The sequence below is a fragment of the Eupeodes corollae genome, chromosome 3 (assembly GCF_945859685.1).
Source record: "Eupeodes corollae chromosome 3, idEupCoro1.1, whole genome shotgun sequence".
Lineage (NCBI taxonomy): Eukaryota > Metazoa > Arthropoda > Insecta > Diptera > Syrphidae > Eupeodes > Eupeodes corollae.
In genome coordinates this window covers 52584917-52604464 of record NC_079149.1, presented here as the reverse complement: position 1 = coordinate 52604464, position 19548 = coordinate 52584917, and the positions used below count along the sequence as shown (strand labels likewise).

General features: G+C 32.0%; 2 protein-coding genes across 12 annotated transcripts in view; one reads left to right on the top strand and one right to left on the bottom strand.

Annotated features, from left to right (window-relative positions):
* LOC129952583 (putative mediator of RNA polymerase II transcription subunit 26) overlaps window positions 1–19548 on the bottom strand; it is a 254982-nt gene that overhangs the window by 36572 nt on the left and 198862 nt on the right. For all 11 annotated transcript variants that reach the window (XM_056065245.1, XM_056065246.1, XM_056065249.1 and 8 more), the window contains exon 3: window positions 6945–7006. In XM_056065245.1, coding sequence (XP_055921220.1) covers window positions 6945–7006 — 62 coding nt within the window. The remainder of the gene's footprint in view (window positions 1–6944; window positions 7007–19548) is intronic.
* On the top strand, window positions 3233–4385 carry LOC129952585 (uncharacterized). The gene is made up of 2 exons (XM_056065255.1): window positions 3233–3380; window positions 3458–4385. The coding sequence occupies exons 1-2, from the start codon at window positions 3375–3377 to the stop codon at window positions 4304–4306; spliced, it is 855 nt and encodes a 284-aa protein (XP_055921230.1). The 5' UTR covers window positions 3233–3374; the 3' UTR covers window positions 4307–4385.

Sequence of the window (19548 nt, the reverse complement as noted above, 5' to 3'; positions counted from 1 at the left end):
TCCACCTCATCAAAAATATCAACACACTCTGTTTCGGGTGTTGTCTGACCCAAATGGAGAAGCCAAGAAGAGAATAGGCACACACAACTCTTTCGATAAAGTTTATTACTCGTGTTAAAACTTCGCTCTTTTGTTCACTTTTTTTGCCTATTCAGTTATGAATAAGTCGCTTGGTTGATAACACCAGACAAAATAAAGATTATCGTTTTGGGTAAGAGGGTGGTATCCGTGGTGTGATAGTTAGTGAGTAGGAATGTCATGCCAAAGGTTTTGGGTTCTATCTTTGACTGTGCCACATAAGTTATTTTCACGCGGACTGCCTCTAGCAAGAAATTCACAAAACATTCGAGAGTAATACTTGTTATGAAAAGTGCTTTTAAAATTAAGCCGTTTTTGGATTCGGCATAAAAACTTTAAGTTCACTCCATCCTTGAAATGACTCTCACACCGGAATGGTTGAGAGTTGTAAATCACTAGGCCAACCTAATTTTATTTGGTTTTCATGTTGACAAAAATGGTAACTGGTTAGTTAATAAAATGACGTTAAACAAAATTAGTGATATTCACGGGGTAAGTCTCAACTTATAAATTCTTGGAATGATAATTTGGATTAAAAGCACATTTATCAGGTACCTATGTAATGGTTATTAAATTAAGATAACTGAATGCAAATAAGCTTCCAATATAAACTTTTTTGTATCATTCGATTTCGAAATAGAGAAGTTCGACTGTAGATGCTTATTAATTTTTCAACTGCCTATTATTATTAAAATTATTATAGTAATAACCAAGTAAAATGATGAAAATACATAACCAGCCTGTAATTAAGGAAACTTCTACACAAAAACCTTGTTTACATAAAACGCAGGGTAAGTCATTAAACCGTTTTTACATGGTTTACTCTAAAAATCCTCATAAACATAAAACACAATAACGATTATTATAACCTTCAATATCTCAAAATCCTCAATGATTATGTTTTCTATGTTTTACGACCAACTTTACACATGCGAGCTTAAATTATGTCGCCATTTTAAAACCCAAGAATATAATAATTGGGCTCTGATTACACTTGGTATAGGGTACGCGCCTACTCGACAAAGAAACGTTCAGCAATTACTATAAAGATGAATATTTGGCAAGTCTCCAAAAAATATATTATATACAATTTTTCAATTAGGGGAGGGAGTATCTGAAAAGTGAATTTTTTTTTACAAATTTGAGGTTAAAGAAATTATGAAAGCGACACGCGTTTTGAAGAGATAATTTATGGGTTGAAATAGTTTTTGGTGTGTGATGAAGATTTCAGAGCTTGTGCTTTTTATTATGATTATGAATTCATAATATGCGTAGGAGCACACATTTTACTTTAATCTTTCTTCACTATTTTGAATTTATGAAGACAATAATTTGGTGTCGAAGATTGGAAGAGTTTTGTGTAATATTTAGCGTTAATTTTGATTGATTGTCAAAAATGAATTATGACACAATCAAATAGGCTTTAATTTGTTAAGAATGAAATGAAGCTTAAAATGTCATTTTAAAAATGTATGGTTGCGTTCAGTATTTCACTTAAACAAAGTTCTTTTATTTAGAACAAAGTGAATATTAAGGTAAAAATATAATATACGTATTAAGTACAGTTTTCAGGGATGAAGGGGACCCAAAGTTTTAAGCCAAATACGAACTACTAATTTGAGAAAGCACTTTTAATGACAAGAATTATTCTTGGGGGATTTATCAATTTCTAGCAAGAGGCAGTACCCTTGAAAAACCTTTGAATGGAAAAGGCAGGGATTGAACCAAAGACCTCTAGTATGACAGTCCAGCGCACTACCCATAATGTTCGAAATCCCCTGAAAATGTTTCGATACATTTTTCTTTGTCTATAACCAATTAATTGTATTGAAGCGGAGTCGGTGCTATTTCAAGTTGAAAATTTTGCAATAAAATTTCTTCTAAATCATAGAAGCTTTTAATATTGTTTTCTGTTTTTTTTTTTCAATTTCTTTATTTATTTTGTAAAAGCTTTAAGGTACAAACAAAATGTATGCAAATCTGCAAATTCGGAATTTCAGCTATTAGGTAAGTAAGGTACTTTGCTCCCTGAACACATTGAATTCAGCTAGATGACTTTAAGATCTTGAATATCTCAATTTTGACTTTATTAAATATTCAACGAGGAAAGAATAATGTAATATAAATTTCAAACTGACGAAGGTTTACATATGGTGGAAATGAGATTCAAACTAAAAAAAAGACGTTGTTGCAACGAAACTTTTTTCTTTTCAGGAACTTAACACTGTTATTTGCAGAGGACTTAATTTGTGACTAAACAAAATACATAAGTGTTACCACTTTTTTATCGCTATCTGCGAATACAAAAACAAAAATATGATGCACACGTTTTCGATGGAAGGTCCTAACACTGAAATATATGAACAACTTTATGTCATTTCAAGGCTTCTTCATATATGGTATTACGATATGTATAAAATAATATTAAATCATATTAGTTTAGACATATGTTTATTCAAATGACACAACTCTTCCAAACCCATTAGTTAGATAGGGTCCAAATAAAGATAAAAACTATTAAGATAAGAATGAATAAATTAACAATTTATTATAGAATTCTGCTATGACCTTGGCCTAAGCTATCGGAATTAATCTCATTCGAAAAGCGATCGTTTGACTAATTTATCAAAAAACTAAAATTTCACGCTTATGAAAATTTATTCAAAGAGTCCACATAAAATAACTAACAAACAAAAAATTGAGTGCCACCCAAAATTAAAGCCAATTTTGTTTCTTTTAAATACATCCAAAGTTTTGATCTATCTTTAGCGTTAGGGCTTAAGGTCGTGTTGTCGTACGTTTTGAGATGATTTCAGAGACTATAATCCATTACCTTCGTCGTCAACGTTGTCGTTAAAATTTAAAATAAACATACATTTTGGCTGCTTATAATTTAATTAGTTAATCTAATAGGCAAGCAAATAAAGTCAAAGTCTGCCTTAAATTAGCCTGCTTCTCATGATTTGTATTTGATTCCGTTAATTTCAGCATCAGTTGTTTCTTTGTTTTTGGCTTTTTTTTGTTTTCGTTTATAGTTTAAATAACATTTAATGAAACTAATTAAAATATTTAGTTCCCAAGTGGTTATGGTCTTCACATTTAACTCTTAAAGACGGTAGAGCAAGCGCGTTCGTTAAGGGTCATTACGTATGCATATGGTTTTATTTTGTGTGTGTGTCTGTTGATTTTGTTGTGATACAATTATTTTGGTTAGATATAAATATGATCAGAAGCATTCAAGGCAGTCATTATTGAATTGAGTGATCTCTGGTTCAGGCAAATAAGTCTTTTCCGCTATGATGGTAAGAAGGAATTTAAACATTTCGTTAAAGTATTTCTTGAGTATCCTTAATTTTGTTTGCTTTTTGTTTGTTTCCAGAAATTGTTCTTAGTCCTTGTTGCTGTTGTTGGCTTGGTAGCAGCAGATGTTTCGCATTTGCCTAAGAAATATCTTCCACCAGGTCAGGATGTTCACTATCATCACGAACATGAACATGATCATCACCATGAACATGATCATCATCACGAACATGATCATCATCATGAGCATGATCATCACCATGAACATGAACATGCCCATGATGTGAGCCCATTGCCGGAATACATTTCGCCTGCTCAACCAGGACCTAAGTATATTCCACCGGCTCCTCCTGCACCTAAGTACCTTCCACCTGCACAACCAGCGCCAACTTACCTTCCACCTGCGCAACCAGCACAAAGTTATATTCCTCCCGCACCTCCAGCACCACAGTACATTCCACCAGCAAAACCAGCTCCAACTTATATTCCTCCCGCACCCCCTGCTCCACAGTACATTCCACCTGCTGCCCCACAACATATTCCAGTAGCTGCTCCAGCACCAAGTTACATTCCACCAGCACCTCAATACAGTCCTCCTGCAGCACCAGCATTAAGTTACATTCCACCAGCTTCACCAGCGCCCAGATACATTCCACCGGCTCCACCAGCACCAAAATACATTCCACCTGCCCAACCAAGTTACATTGCTCCTGAGCCACCAGTACATCATGTAATCCCAGAAGCACCAGCTCCAAAGTACCTTCCACCAGCACCAGTTGTCCACCATAGTGCTCCACAAGTGGCATCATATGTCCCACCACCAGCACCAGAATATGTGCAATATCAGGAACAGGCACCCGAGGCTGTTCATGAAGAAGGATACAGATACAAGACTGTAAGGAAGCTTAAGTTCAAGCACCGTGCTTAAAAAATATTTTGTTTAAGAATTGTTTGTGAAGTTAGTAGTAGATGTTAAATAAAGTAATTGTTATTGTAATTTTAATCAAGTTCAAGTGTTTTCAATCTATGTTTTCAAGTCAAACCCTACTCGGTTTTAAAAAGACAATTGTAGTGACAATTTTTTGGAAAATCGTTATTGAAAAACTGTTCCAACAAGAGATTTATTCCAGGCATCAATTTTGCTAACGAAAATTAAATAATGCTTTGAATATACAAATTGAAACTGATGTACCAAAAGGAAGTTTTCTAGGGCCAATTCTGTTTTCGTATTAATTTTATCATCATGAGCATGACGGGTGTTTGTGATGCTTAGTACAAGTCTTGATTTCAACGTAAGGGTTTTGAAAAGAATATTTAGTTTATTATACCGGAACAATAAAGATTAAGGCTTAAAAGCTCATAGATATTTTAAAAGCTTAAGGAAATAACATCATAACCGTTTAAACAACGGATTGACATCTTTTGAGTAAACAACAAAACTGGTGAACATTTTGAATCCGAAAATAGAAGTTTTCAGTATTCTCAGTGTTGGTTCTTAAAGAGATATTTACAAATGCTAACCGAGATCTTGTGATTTAACGACTTTAGACACTTTAAGGTCACTTAAAAGGTAAGGTCTGTGCCAAAACTCAACAGTCGATTCAAAACTTTAAAGATGCTTGTCTCGTTTATCAACTGATAGTTGTTAAATATAACATTCTCGAGACGTTTTGGTTAATTCGTTTTCTTTAACTCATGCCAGAGGCATTAAAGGTTCAATTTCTTCAAGGGTATTGACTCTTACCTAAAGTTAACATGTTATTCGTGTCAAGAAAAGTGCTTCCTCAAATTAGCCCTTACGCATAAATGGCTGAGAGTTGTAAATCATTAGGACTTGGTTCTTTATGAACTGTAACGCCTATTGATTTATTAAATTTAAGTTGTTAAACATCGATGAATTTTCTTTGAAAACTTATAAAAATTAGTAGTTTTGCCAAACCTCTTATCAATTCCTTGTTCAATGTTAAACCTGGACATTTATCAACTATCAACAGAGTGTTGACTTTGCAATAAGGAAACTATAATCATCTCATCAAAAACACTTTATTTTTTGATTAAATCACATACATCGCCCAAAAAAAAACATCCACCAACCCGTGTTTGTTATTTTTAAGGAAATCAGACTATTTTCAAAACATCACTCCTTAATTTGTAATAATCATAAATCAAAAATAATCTCTATCAGCTTTTATCTCTAAATATTCAATCAAATAAAAATCACACTACATAAACCAGGGCTATAAAGCTCCTATATGACGATAAATCCAAGGATAAAGTCAGTACAAAAAAGAAACCAACACCTCTTAACTGCATAACTGAGCCCATATAACATAATGTCTGTGCGACTTCAGTTTGAAATTACGAAAGAACAGGTTTCTTCCTGTTGAGCCGGCTGCGATAACGTTCGTCGTCGTAGGGTAAACACCTGCTTGGAAATAGATAGACCAAAGTGGTCCAGGAGCATATCTCTGGTTGTTTCCTTTATGTGTTATAAGAAAACAACTTCCCGCGACCACAACCCATCTAATCTGATATTAACAAGGAAACGTCGCCGGCCGTCGCAACGCCATTCATTGCATCGCCATCGTTATAGCGTTGTGTCGCCTTGCTTTGCCTTGCCTCGCGTTAAATTATATACCATTCTGACCTAAATAGCTGAAATCTCACTCTGCTAAAGTTAACTAGCAAAAGGCAACTCATTTGAGGTAATACCCCAAATCCCCTTTTGGACTTTAGAATCATCGATAAAAGTTGGCTGAATGGCAGAAGAATTCCCGCTGCTTTTAGAGAAAAAATGCAAAACTTCTAACTTGCAAAAGTCAAAAGGCTCCATGAAGAAAATTGCAACAAAATAATTGCATGCTACAACATAGGCCAAACACGTACATATACCTACCCTACACATTCATAGCAATGTGAAGGAACCGAACGAGCGCAGCGCCCGCGTCATCAACATCACCCGGAGGCTCTTTTTTTTCTTCTTTGCTCCAGTGGGAACTGGAACCCCGTGGACCTTACATCAAAGTTGTTTGGTGGTAATGTCTTCAGTATGCGAATTCGTGTGCATGGATGGCTGAACGAACGGAACGGTCCGTTCTGGAAGAGTGTTCTCTATTTTTCATCTAGAAGATGAATGTGCTTAGAAATGATTGTGCTAGAGCTGGTTCTGGTAATGGTACTAGAGGCTAGAAGCAAACCGAGGGATGCCAAGTGGAGGTACCTATATAACTATCGGATATCAAGCGAACAAGACATCTCAGTCTCAGGTGACCGACACTTCTGTGTGGGAATTGGAACGTAAGGAACTAGTTTATTTGTATTTAACCAGCCTCTGCCAGCATCATGACAAGATGAATCAATGGTAGGAAAAGAAAAATAAACTCAAGTAACGAGAATTTCAACTGCTTATAGTTAAGTGTATAACCATCAAAGCAATTTACATATATGTACATAATATACACTTAGGTACATATTATGTATACATTTATATATAGACACGAAGAATATTAAGACTTATTTGGAAAATTATCAAAGCGATAAATTTAAAACCGTTCCTTGTCACTTACCTAAGACACGCATGTAATTTGCCAGCTTTAGCTAGGAAGTCATCCCACAGTGGTGTTGTGTTCTAAAATTAAGAAAAAAAGTAAGGTCTTATTAGTGGTAAATACAAAAATATTTGGTTTAAGAAGCTAAGACTGAACAAAATTGGTTTTGGAAACTAGGTCACTTAAGATATACAGAGGGTTAAATATGATTATTATTAATATGCTTTTTTTTAGATCCCGGTTTTTTGAAATAACCGAGGTCAAGTCAAACTATAGTCTGTCCGATAAAAATTGGCAGTACAGGCCTTATGGGAGAGCTTTTTAAAAATCAGTGGCGCGCTATTTTCTACACCACACCCAATTGAAGGAAACTCCTTTAAAAAGTTTAATAAAACACCCATGAATTTTCGATGGCATCCAACGTAGAGCCCACAACGACCTACCTGGCACACACTTGAGCATGCACTGATCGTTCTCTGCTGCTTTTCAACCCTCATTAAATCACACACATTCAGAGTTGCCTTTTTCAATTTCTTAACTCACTTCGTATTTTTTTCTTACTTTTTCAATGGGTTTCTGTTGAGGAGCTTTTGCTTTGAGAGCTTTTTTAAAAGTTCTTAACGATGAGTGTTATCGTGTTGTGTTTTGACTTTTGCATTTCTTTTAAAGTTCTGGAAATCAGTTAAAATGCAGTTATAAAAATCAAAGCCATTTTATTTGAGGAAGTATATTATTTGCGTAGATTCTTGTGCCGGGCGGTAGGTTTGTTCATTTTGCCAAAAATGTGGGAAATGAACGTTTTTTCGGAAGATGCTGTGGAAAGCCTCACCATAAATTTAGATGAAGAGAGCAGCAGCAGTAACTACTCTTCGGATTAAAATGTATATATGTATATGTAAATATTATGAAACATGAATTGTTATTTATTTTTGTTATACTTGTTTATTTTATTTTTTTGTTATCTTAATATTTATGAATACATTTTTTTTTGTTTGTTTTTTTATCAAAAAGGGATTAGGTCTACTGGGGATACCCTTCAAAAACGCGCCATTTATCTTACCTCTTGGTGGTGTGGAAAAAGATAATTTTTATTTCATTTTCATATATAATTATAAACAAAATGAAATTTCAATGTAAAAAAGAAGAATGGTAACCCTGCAGTTATATTTTGTAGCTTTTTCAAATTCAAAATGCGCATTACGGCAACCCTGTAAGATCTTTTTTGAGAAAGGTACTCATGCGTAGGAAAAGAGTGCGAACGAGATGCAGATATCCCTATCTTCCCTGTACTGCCAATTTTTATCGGACGGACTATAGACAATTTTTAACCCCCTTTATACGTTCAGAACCAAATTAGTAGATAAAACTTCAGATTCGAAATTATTAATAAACTAGTCGAGGAAATCACCAACATTTTAGCTTTCTAGCACTAGTTTCTGCGATATAGCACTTCAAAAATCCCAAAAACTGTAACTGACTTAATGACTTATCATTACTATTTTGAAGCACTTCCCAATTTCGTAGAATCTTGAAGTAAAGGAAATTTCGTAGTTTTCAACCAATAGGAGTGGCATCAACCCACTTTTAAAACGAAATTAACGCTAGTAGATGATAATGATTATGTACTTTTTTTCATAAATGGTAAAAGCTAAGATTTAACATTTTTACGAGGAACGTTATTGATGTACGTAAATGAAGAATACATGAGGTGGCACAACAGTCCGAATCCTAAAAAGAAAAAGAGGCTGGGATGCGACCCACACTGATAACTTCCCATCCCGTCTGTCGATTTGTCTTGCTTAAAAGTTTGCCTTTATGTACTGGTATCAATTTTTACCAAATTTGCGTACTCTCTTTGTAGATTTTATTTTTTATATGAAAAAACGGACTGTTGGATTTTTATATAAAAATTACTGAATATCGAAAACAATATTTTCTGTGAATAAAATAAGTTTCAAGTCAATATTTTTAAGTTTTGAAAAGCTATTTGAGTCGAAAGTAAATTTTTACGAAGTTTTAGTATTGTTTTTATTTTAGAGTTTTATTTTTTGTAAAAAAAAACTGTCAATTCGATTTTTTAAAAATTTTACCAAATGTTGAAAACAATATTTCTTATGAGATAAAATTACTTTAAAGCCAATACTTAAAATTTTTAAAGAGATATTTGAGTCGAAAATCAATTTTTCCAACTTTTATACATTTTTTTTAGGTTTTTATTTTTTGTAAAAAAACTGTTAATTCGATTTTTTTCAAACTTTAACTGAATGTTGACAACAAGATTTTTTGAAAGATAAAAGTTAATTAAAGCCAATATCTCAAAGTTTTGAAAAGATATTTGAGTCGAAAATCAATTTTTACCAACTTTTATAATTTTTTTTTAGGTTTTTATTTTTTGTAAAAAAACTGTCAATTCGATTTTTTTCAAACTTTAACTGAATGTTGAAAACAAGATTTTTTGAAAGATAAAAGTAAATAAAAGCCAATATCTTAAAGTTTTGAAAAGATATTTGAGTCGAAAATCAATTTTTACCAACTTTTATAAATTTTTTTTAGGTTTTTATTTTTTGTAAAAAAACTGTCAATTCGATTTTTTTCAAACTTTAACTGAATGTTGCGACAAGATTTTTTGAAAGATGAAAGTAAATAAAAGCCAATATCTCAAAGTTTTGAAAAGATATTTGAGTCGAAAATCAATTTTTAACAACTTTTATAATTTTTTTTTTAGGTTTTTATTTTTTGTAAAAAAACTGTCAATTCGATTTTTTTCAAACTTTAACTGAATGTTGAAAACAAGATTTTTTGAAAGATAAAAGTAAATAAAAGCCAATATCTCAAAGTTTTGAAAAGATATTTAAGTCGAAAATCAATTTTTACCAACTTTTATAAATTTTTTTTTAGGTTTTTATTTTTTGTAAAAAAACTGTCAATTCGATTTTTTTCAAACTTTAACTGAATGTTGCGACAAGATTTTTTGAAAGATGAAAGTAAATAAAAGCCAATATCTCAAAGTTTTGAAAAGATATTTGAGTCGAAAATCAATTTTTAACAACTTTTATAATTTTTTTTTTAGGTTTTTATTTTTTGTAAAAAAACTGTCAATTCGATTTTTTTCAAACTTTAACTGTTTGTTGACAACAAGATTTTTTGAAAGATAAAAGTAAATTAAAGCCAATATCTCAAAGTTTGGAAAAGATATTCGAGTCGAAAATCAATTTTTACCAACTTTTATACATTTTTTTTTTAGGTTTTTATTTTTTGTAAAAAAACTGTCAATTCGATTTTTCTCAAAATTTTTCAGAATGTTGAAAACAATATTTCTTATAAGAAAAAAAAAGTTTGAAGCCTAAATTTCAAGTTTTTGAAAAGATATTTGAATCGATATTCAATTTTTACGAACTTTGCGTAATGTTTTTTTTTTAGATTTTTATTTTTTATAAAAAAACTGTCAATTAGATTTTTCTCAAAATTTTATCAGATGTCAAAAACATTATTCTTTGTTGCACAAAATTGTTTTAGAGATAAAATCATATTTCAGTCGTATAGTTTTGGAGGTGACAAATTTTTTTTTTCAGTTTTATTGATTTAAAAAAAAAACCGTTATATTGATTTTTTTCAAAAAATATACCTGTTTGGTATCACGTTACAATCTATTATATAAAATTTAATTCAAGTCTCTAGCGTTTTTGGTTGGTAAGATATTTAGGGTTAACCAAAATTGTCACCTTTTTTTCAAACTGCTATGGTAAAAAAACCACCCACACAATTTTCTTGAGAGCCCTTTCTGCATCTTTCTGCCTTATTATCTGTATAACAAAATTTATTTGAAGTCGATATCTCTTCTGGTTCTTGAGCTATGGACGACGAAAAAAACGTCGCGAACGTACGGACGTACGGACGTACGGACGTACAAACGTACGTACACACGCACGCACAGACATCTTTCTAAAAATCTTTTATTTCGACTCTAGGGACCTTGAAACGTCGAGAAATGTCAAAATTTTCAATTTGACAAATCGGACCTATTACAATAACTTCCTATGGGAAGTTAATAATTTGAGAAAGCAATTTTAATGACAAGACTCCTGAAGGAATTATCAATTCCTCGCAAGATGCAGTGGCCGTAACAAAAAAAAATTATAGTTTTGAACTCTTTTATGTTCTTAATCATTTTCGTCTTATTGTACAATCTCTCCACACCTAAAAAGTAAATAGAAGAAAAGTTACATTTCTTCAGCTACAGACAATCTAAGAAGGAGAACCTAAAGTTATTTCACTCTGATTTTACTTGTTCCGAAAATTAATTTATTTTCTTTAAATGGATTTTCAAAAAATCCTTGAAGGAAAATTTGAGATTTTTCTTGAGGCACATAATAAAAACATAACATAATAAACATAACATACAAAACTGAACGAAATTCTGCTGCGTACAATAAACCTGAGCTTTAAGTTTGCCATGAAAAGTAAAGATATCTTAAAATATTCTAAGATCTTAATTTACTATAATTTCATACGATTTCATTTTTAAATGTGCCATGGAAACAGTCTACCTTAGTTACAAGTTTTCTATTACTTCACTATTCTTTTAGTTTAGAGAACTTTCGAACAGTGAACACATTAAATTTTAGAAGAAGTATAAGAACGAGCAAAAACTGAACTAATTCATATCAAGAGACCTTGTATTAAACTTAATACCTTTAATTGAACGACAGATACAATTTTGAAACAAAAAGTTTAACGACACTTAAGTCTCATAAAAGTCATACGTCATGTCTGATAGCAATTAAAGTTTTCTAATGATAGCAAAAGTTTTCTAAGACAAAAAAAAACCTTTCAACTTTAATACGGTTATGAAAGTTTTGATTTTGCTCTTTTTGATATCGATATTGCCACAAATTCATCACTCATCAAAAAAATAAAGTTGTTTTATTTTGAGTTCATCACACACTTCCTTTGTCAAATCTCAACACCTCTGCACATAAATCTCTTTTTTTTTTAAACAGCTTTGATGAGGTCCTCCTTGAGAGTAAATTTGACTGCTCCTGTTCTTCCATTGAGCCAACAAAAAAAAGAAAAAAAACTTCAAAGTTTTGCAAAAATTTATAACCTGAAAATTCTTCTACTCCTTAAACTGCTAAAGCGCTTTGTTCTTGAACGAAGAATTGACAGAACAAAAAAGAGGAAGTCAGTTCGTACTCAGCCTCATACGAGTAGGAAGTATTGGAGGTTTTCCAAAACATCCTTGAAATGTCTCTTCAATATGAATATAGCAATACGGGTTTCCAAGACAATACTCACTTATAACATCCACCCTCTCTTCCTCTCACTTCACGTAGCTGTCTGTCGGTCGACGTTTCGCCCATCGTTATGTCACTGACAATTCAAGATAAATATATAGATACAATTGTTGCAGATATATGGAATTGTATCTATATCTTCTTTATCGTATCGCCCGAAAATATACCTTCAATTGTCACTATTTTTAGAGACGCAGAAAAACCGGAGAAAAAAGAAGAGGTTTTTGAAACCCCACTCGTGTATAACAAAGGTCCAAGGTGACGATAAATTCAATTAAATTGTATATCCAGACAGAATTGTTGCCTAGCCTACCTATATACATTATATACAAAATACTCGAGTTTAGTGGGTGAAGATTCTCTATTATTGGAATACAATCAGCAACTTTATCAAGCCTCCACCTTTATATTTATGCTCAATATGCGAAGCGTGGACGAAACGAGAATGTGTATTACAGTGGAACATACTGCCTAAGAGTTAGGATTATATCAAAAACAAAATATTATGGACTTCAAAAGCTTTGAAGTTTTATTTCAAGTTAAATTTTAAACGTGAGTAAGTTATCTTTTATTTCAAAAACTATTAACAGAGAAATAAACGTCATTTCAACAAAAAGTAAACATCATTTAAACAGTTCGATAATAAAGTCTATAATTCAAGCGGAACTCAAAGACTTCGTTTTGAACTTTGTTATTAAACACAAAAATTGGCAGCGTATTGGTTCGTAGAGAACCTGAAGAGCAATGTCAGTTAGGAGGGATTTAACTTTTGTATGCCGAATCCGGGAGACTAATTTCATGACCAAAATTACTATTGGAGGATTTGTCGATTCGGCGAAAGATGCAGTACCCGGAAATTGAACCCAAGACTTCTGGCATGACAGTTCATAACAATTACGCCACGGGTAAACGAACTTTGTGATATTGGAACGTTGGAACTAAAAAGCAGTGCTCAAACTTGTTTTCAAAAAACACAACATATTAGTTAATATTCATTTTCGTATAATAGAAACAATAAGTTCCTGTCCAATGGTCCAGTACAGTTCTTTGTTGGATATATGATTAAAGCAAGAAATTCTTGAGATGTTTCGTTGACAACTTTTAATGACGGTTTGCAATTTTATCGTGATGTATTTTGTAGGTTTTCCAACCGTATTCCAAATATTGTAAAACATCCTGCTGAAGATATTTTGTTGTGTTCCACCTTCGTCAGATACGATACTTCCAAGATACTTGAAGCTCTTTTCTATAGTAGAGACCCCACATTTTCCACATATTTATATTCCACTTCTCCTTTCATTCCAAGTGTTTCAAGGTAATTGCCAAGTCCATTATATTCTTTCGTTTACAGTCAAGACTGACCGCACCAAATTACTCATACACAATTGTAGGTTAAAAACATTATTGACACTGTTTTACTTCTAGCACTTCCATCTCTGGGTAAAAAATTACCCTTTCTAACCTTGAAATCGACAAGAGCAAACTTGGCACTTTTTAATTTTTATCGAACTAGTTTGAAGTTCTTCGTTTTGGTTTCGCCAAGGCCCACTGTCCAACTTTAACAAAAAGATGCGGCTAAAAAACATAGCCTTAAACTAAACTACGAGAATCAGTAAAAAATATATTTATATGGGTGACTGGGACCGTATACGGTAAAATAGAGACACATTTAACAGCGTTGTTTAAATGTAGATTTTATTTTATTTTTCTACAACTGTATCTATTTTGGCCTTGCTGCCAAAAAGGACACCCAGCTTGAAAAGAACATCTCTTTTATTCCTTTTTTCCGCTTCGGTCGCACATTAAATTAGGTTAGAACCACACAAAGAGCCTATCCCTCCCTCCCCAATCTGATGGCAGTGTTGGAATGAAACTACACAAAGCATTTAGAGAATAGTGAAACAGGTTTAATAGAATTTTCCCAAAGGACCTTCAGCTTCAGTCTTTTTTCTACAGTATGAATTGTAAAAGCGGCTGAAAAATACAATGCGACTTAGTTGATGATGATGATGGCGGTGTTGAAGGAGGGGTCTGCCATTCAAAGTTTATAATATTATTGCATAAAAAAAACAGGGCAGAGTTTTTTCATATTATGCTGATGATGCGAAGGTGGCAAGTTTGAGCTATACAAAAGTATATCTATTCAAGAACGAGCATTTGCCGGTTTATGTAGGCAGGTTCCTAGTGATGGCATGGATGATATTTTCAGTTATTTTGTCCCATTTTTGTTGTGGTTTTGTGAATACTTTGAACATGTCTATTTTAGAAATATTATTTTTATCTTTTTATATAAAAAATACTTTAAAATGTCATGGCTATAAATAAAACTCAATTCCATATTTAAGTTTAAATGGTTACGAAATTAGACTTCACTTGTCATATTGACAAAGAGATGTTTTGTACTTTACATGTCGGCACGTTTATGGTTTTTTTCTATCGACGACGACGACGGTGACAGGATGTCAATACTTTATTCTGATGAGATAATGGATTTCAAAATTTTCAATTATATATCTGTCTACATGAATTTCAGATAGATACTTATTATGTTTTATGATTTTGTTAACAAAACATTTCACAAAGAAATAAATGACAAAGTTGTTATAAGGACTAAGTTGATTCACCCAAAAACTAACAACATGTTGTTGACTTTTTCAAAAATGTACATAAAGAAAAGGAACTGTCCTGTCTTTGATTATACGTATGGCAATGGGATATTTGATGAAGAGAAGGATTTTTGAATTTGAGGAGGGATATAATTAGGATTTCATCTCAAGTTCAAAGCTAAAAGATAATATACGGATATGCCAGCTAGTGGTTTCTTCTAAAAGTAAAGGTTATTTTGACAGCTGTTTTCCGCTTGAAATTTTTGACAGGATGTCAGTAACATACCACTGGGGAACAAAATTTGTAGCTCGACACTTGGCCAACATTGAGAAATGTTGAAAACTCATTTCGAAAGTGAGTGCTGTGGGCTTTACAGAGCCACGCAATTGTATATGTATTAAGTTAGTTGTAAGTTATGGATAATTAGGCTATTTTTATGAATTTTTGTCTAGCTTTAAGATAGGTTTAAGAATGAATTAATAAAAATTAATTATAAATACATCCATTTGACTTTTAACAGATATCAATCGATTGGTTTCAATGTTCAAGTTTAGCCAAAAATAATTATTTATAAAATTTCATTCTTTCAAAACCCTTCGTAACCCATCTTTCTTAAATTAAGGAAAAATTACTTGCATGTCTTTTTTATGCACGTCTACATGTTTTTTTATGTATGATAAAATCGCTCATCTCTTAAACAAAATTCTATGTCACTGCTTTTAAAACGTATCATTTTTATATTTTCTGTTTTTTTTTGTTTTCTTAACTTTCCCATGACATAAAATTCTAATTAAATTATAACCCCCCTTGGCGAAGTAATGAATGCAAAATAAGAAGAAAAATGAACGTGCAATATCGCTGAGTTTAGAAATTTATAGATGGTAGCATCATCGTGACGATGCGACTACATCAACACAATGATGCTATGCTTTAAATCAAGACGAGGGATGAAAAGCTAATTTACTTTGTAGACACTTCTTCCTTTATACCTATGGTACTACTACTCCTTGCCAGAAGGGCTAATTTAGCAGAGATATTGATTTTCAGTTGTTGTTTTTTTTTTTTTTTAAGTAATATTTAGTTCGTGTTTAAACTAAAAATCACGTTTTATTGAAAGGTTAAGATGCCAAAGGGGGATTTCACAATTTTTTAGTGAATTATGTAAAATTGTGCAATATATTTTTAAAAATCGAGAGGTCCTTATGTATGCCTCGAGGAATGACAAAAGGCAATTATGAATTTTATACTAAACGTTTGTCATAAAAATATATTTTTATAGTTAAAATTTAATTTCATACCATTGGCTTTTTATATAACAGGATCTTAACGGTTCTGTGAAAAAAAGTTAAGTAAAATAAGACTAACTTTGTAAAATTGGCCTTATTGTGCTTTACAAATGTGAAGTAAGTCTAATTTTCAGACAATTTTTTTTTGAGAAATAAGACCAACTTATTTTTACGGTGAGCATAAAATTAATGTATGTAACTCCCTCGCTTGGGCAAACCAAAGGACTATAAGTCTGAGGTCAAGGTGAAATAAAACTAATTTGGTTTGTTTCACATTGTTTAAGTGGAATAAGACCAAAAGTTGAATAGGGCAAATATTACACTTAACAAAAGTGAAATAAAGCCTCATTCACTTAGTAGAAAAAGATATTATGATTATAGCACTAAGTTATATAAAAATTTTGTACATAGACTTCTTCTAAATTATTTATGTACTATTTTGTCTAAACTCCTCAAATAATTAATCAATTTTTGAAAAATTCTCACAAGCCAAGTTTAAAAAATCATTGACAAAATGCTTTTGGTTGAAACCCAGGTAGGACGTTTTTTCTAACAGTAACGCGTCATTGAAATTCTTTAAAACTGAAACAAAGGATCGAATTTTCTTAAAAATAGGTTAAGAAAATTGAATTTTCGCCAGGAAAATATAAAATACATTTAATTTTAATTATTAAATAGTTTCCAATCGATTATTGAACATAATTTGTATTTTAAATCAAAATTAAACACGGTTTATATTAATTGAAACATCTATCCACATTAATTTCAATTATAGCTATAAGTGGGAAAGTCATTGCCTGACATTTAATTAGGTTAGGGTTAAGTCTATCCCTTTTGCACTAAATAACAAAACTGTTACAAAGATGTACATTATTGATAGCTATGACAAATAGTACAGGTACTAAGTGACTACCCTGGGGAACTTCATATTTTGCAATAAAAGGGTTAAAGAAAGAGTTTATGAATTTAACTTGATAAGACCTATTTTAAACATAAGAAGAAATCTAAGGGAGAAACTTTATAGCTTTCAGCTTTAAAAGTTTTAGAATACAAACAATGTTCTGTCGAATTAGCCAGTTGCATTCCACCCCTTAAACAATTCAGCCGTAATACTCGCACTTCTAGGAATGCTCATCAGTTTACCCTTGAGCTCAATTTCGGGCGTACTGTTAAGTACAGAGATTCTTTCTTAAATCGCACATCGAGAATGTGGAATGCTTTGGCCAACTCTGTTTTTCCCTCCCATCTTGATGTTCAGAACTTTAAGACCAATGTGCACCGGTATCTCCTCTTAAATCCTTCCCTATTTTCCTAACGCTCGCACTGTGTTTAAATATAAACATATAAAGGGTACTAATAACCCCTTGAGTGCTTGTGAATAAAAAAAAAAAAAAAAAAAATAAGCAGTGTTAATGCACTCGAGCTCTTGGCCGAGTTCTAGGGTATTCAAGCAATTATTCAAAAACGCAAGTTGTTCATTAAAACGATTTAATGTATATTAAAGCCACTGAAGTCTTTAAAGTCTTGAGTCGATTAAGAAGTATTTGTATACATCTTATCAAAAAGTGACCCATTGAGGTTGGAGAGGCTTTTAAACAATCAAGTCCCTAATGCTTTAAATCGGCTATTTTACATATTCTCTGAGGTTAAAATAATTGGTCTCATTACTGACGATATTCTTTCGATCAACTATTTTTGCATTTATTTTAATCCATTTTAAGGAACTGATTATCAAAAATGCGACATTGCTGGCTATAGATCGGATAGAGTTCGTGTCTCAACTTCACTTTGAAGCCTTAAGACCTGAGTTTTTATGCAAAATTAGGTGTACCTAATGTCGAACTTATTAACAGCAAATGCATTTAGTGAATTTTACCAAGAAGCTATTCAAGATGTACCTTCGTATTTAAAACACCTTAAAAAGCAAACAAAGTTAACAAGCTTTTTATTTTAAACGAAATAATTCCGTTCTAAGCAGAACTTTTTCATATTTACTTACGATATATAGAAAATACATATATGTAAAGTTTTGCAATCGTTTCGAACTCGAGATTTTAATAAAACATGACATAACGATGGTAGAGAAGTTTAAATAAGTGTGTCGCATGATTCCTTTCGTCTGTCTGTCCTAGCTCAAAGTCCAAAGCATTCGTCGATTAACTTCAAGTTTGACATTTTATTGCCGAAAATCGAAAATTCGAACTTTTTTAAAAACAAACCGATAGATTTTCATTTAATTTTCGCTAAAATTTTGTTTCCTAATTTGGCTTCTACTAATATAAAAAAAAATATGTTTGTATTGCTCTAGAAGGGTACCCCCCCATAGAACCTTTATATTGATTTTAAGAACTAATGAATCGATATCAATAATGTTTGTGTCAGTAATATTTGATGATCAAAAATGTCATTGTTTTTATTTTTAATTCTTCAAAAAAATATTATAGGTACACATTTTTTTTTTTAAAACAATATTTCGAAAATGGGTCGTTTTTACGAAATTTTAATGTAAAACGTATAATAATAAGCTCTAAATAGCTGCATACTTAAAATATTTTAAAGCTAAAATTGAATGTAATATATACATGATAAGTTTCGATTCTGTGCCAACCTTCTGGCTTACTCCATTCACAGTCCAAATTTTAAAGAACTCCAGGAGCACATATTTATTTATTTATACTAATTCTGAACGACATTTGATACAAATATTATTCAATGTTCGCAAGATCATTTTAAAAATGATCATATAAAGTTGTTACTTTTCAACTATAAGGCGTCCATCCTGAAATCTTGATCGTTCTCGATGAAATAATCCATAACCGTTATTATTTTGAAACAAAATAATAATTTGAAAACAATTCAACACAAATAGTAAGTTCAGAGGTTTTGCTCGCAATCGTAAACTTGTCTTATTTGCCACAAAACCTAAGTAACTCAGAGGCGGACAGCTTGTCTACTAGTATTCTAAAACAATCCATTATCAGCAAACTATAAGCTCAGAGGTTTAGCTCTCGAGCATAAACTTGTCTTACACCATTAAGCCCAAGCAATTAACAAAAACTAAAAGTTCTTCAAACTTCATCCAATTACTTGGTAACAATTTAATAATGAAACATAAAACTTACATTATCACATAATGTTTCTAATTTTCTTTTGGAACTGGTCTAATAGTTTCTCTTGCAGCAAATATAACAATTTTGGAATTGATTTTCTTCAACTTCTACCTGTCTTTCGGCAACACGCTCAATTCAGAACAGAACACACATTGAATAATGTCCACTCGTGAATGATCGGGATCATAAATGGGAAATCCAATGATGCCATCTTCTTACCGTTCCTTAAGTTGAGCACTCTTCAAAAACAATGCATCAGCTGTGATGAGCATTGTGTTATTTTTTTCTTGATAAACGACCTCCGAGATTTCTTCTTCTTCGTTGT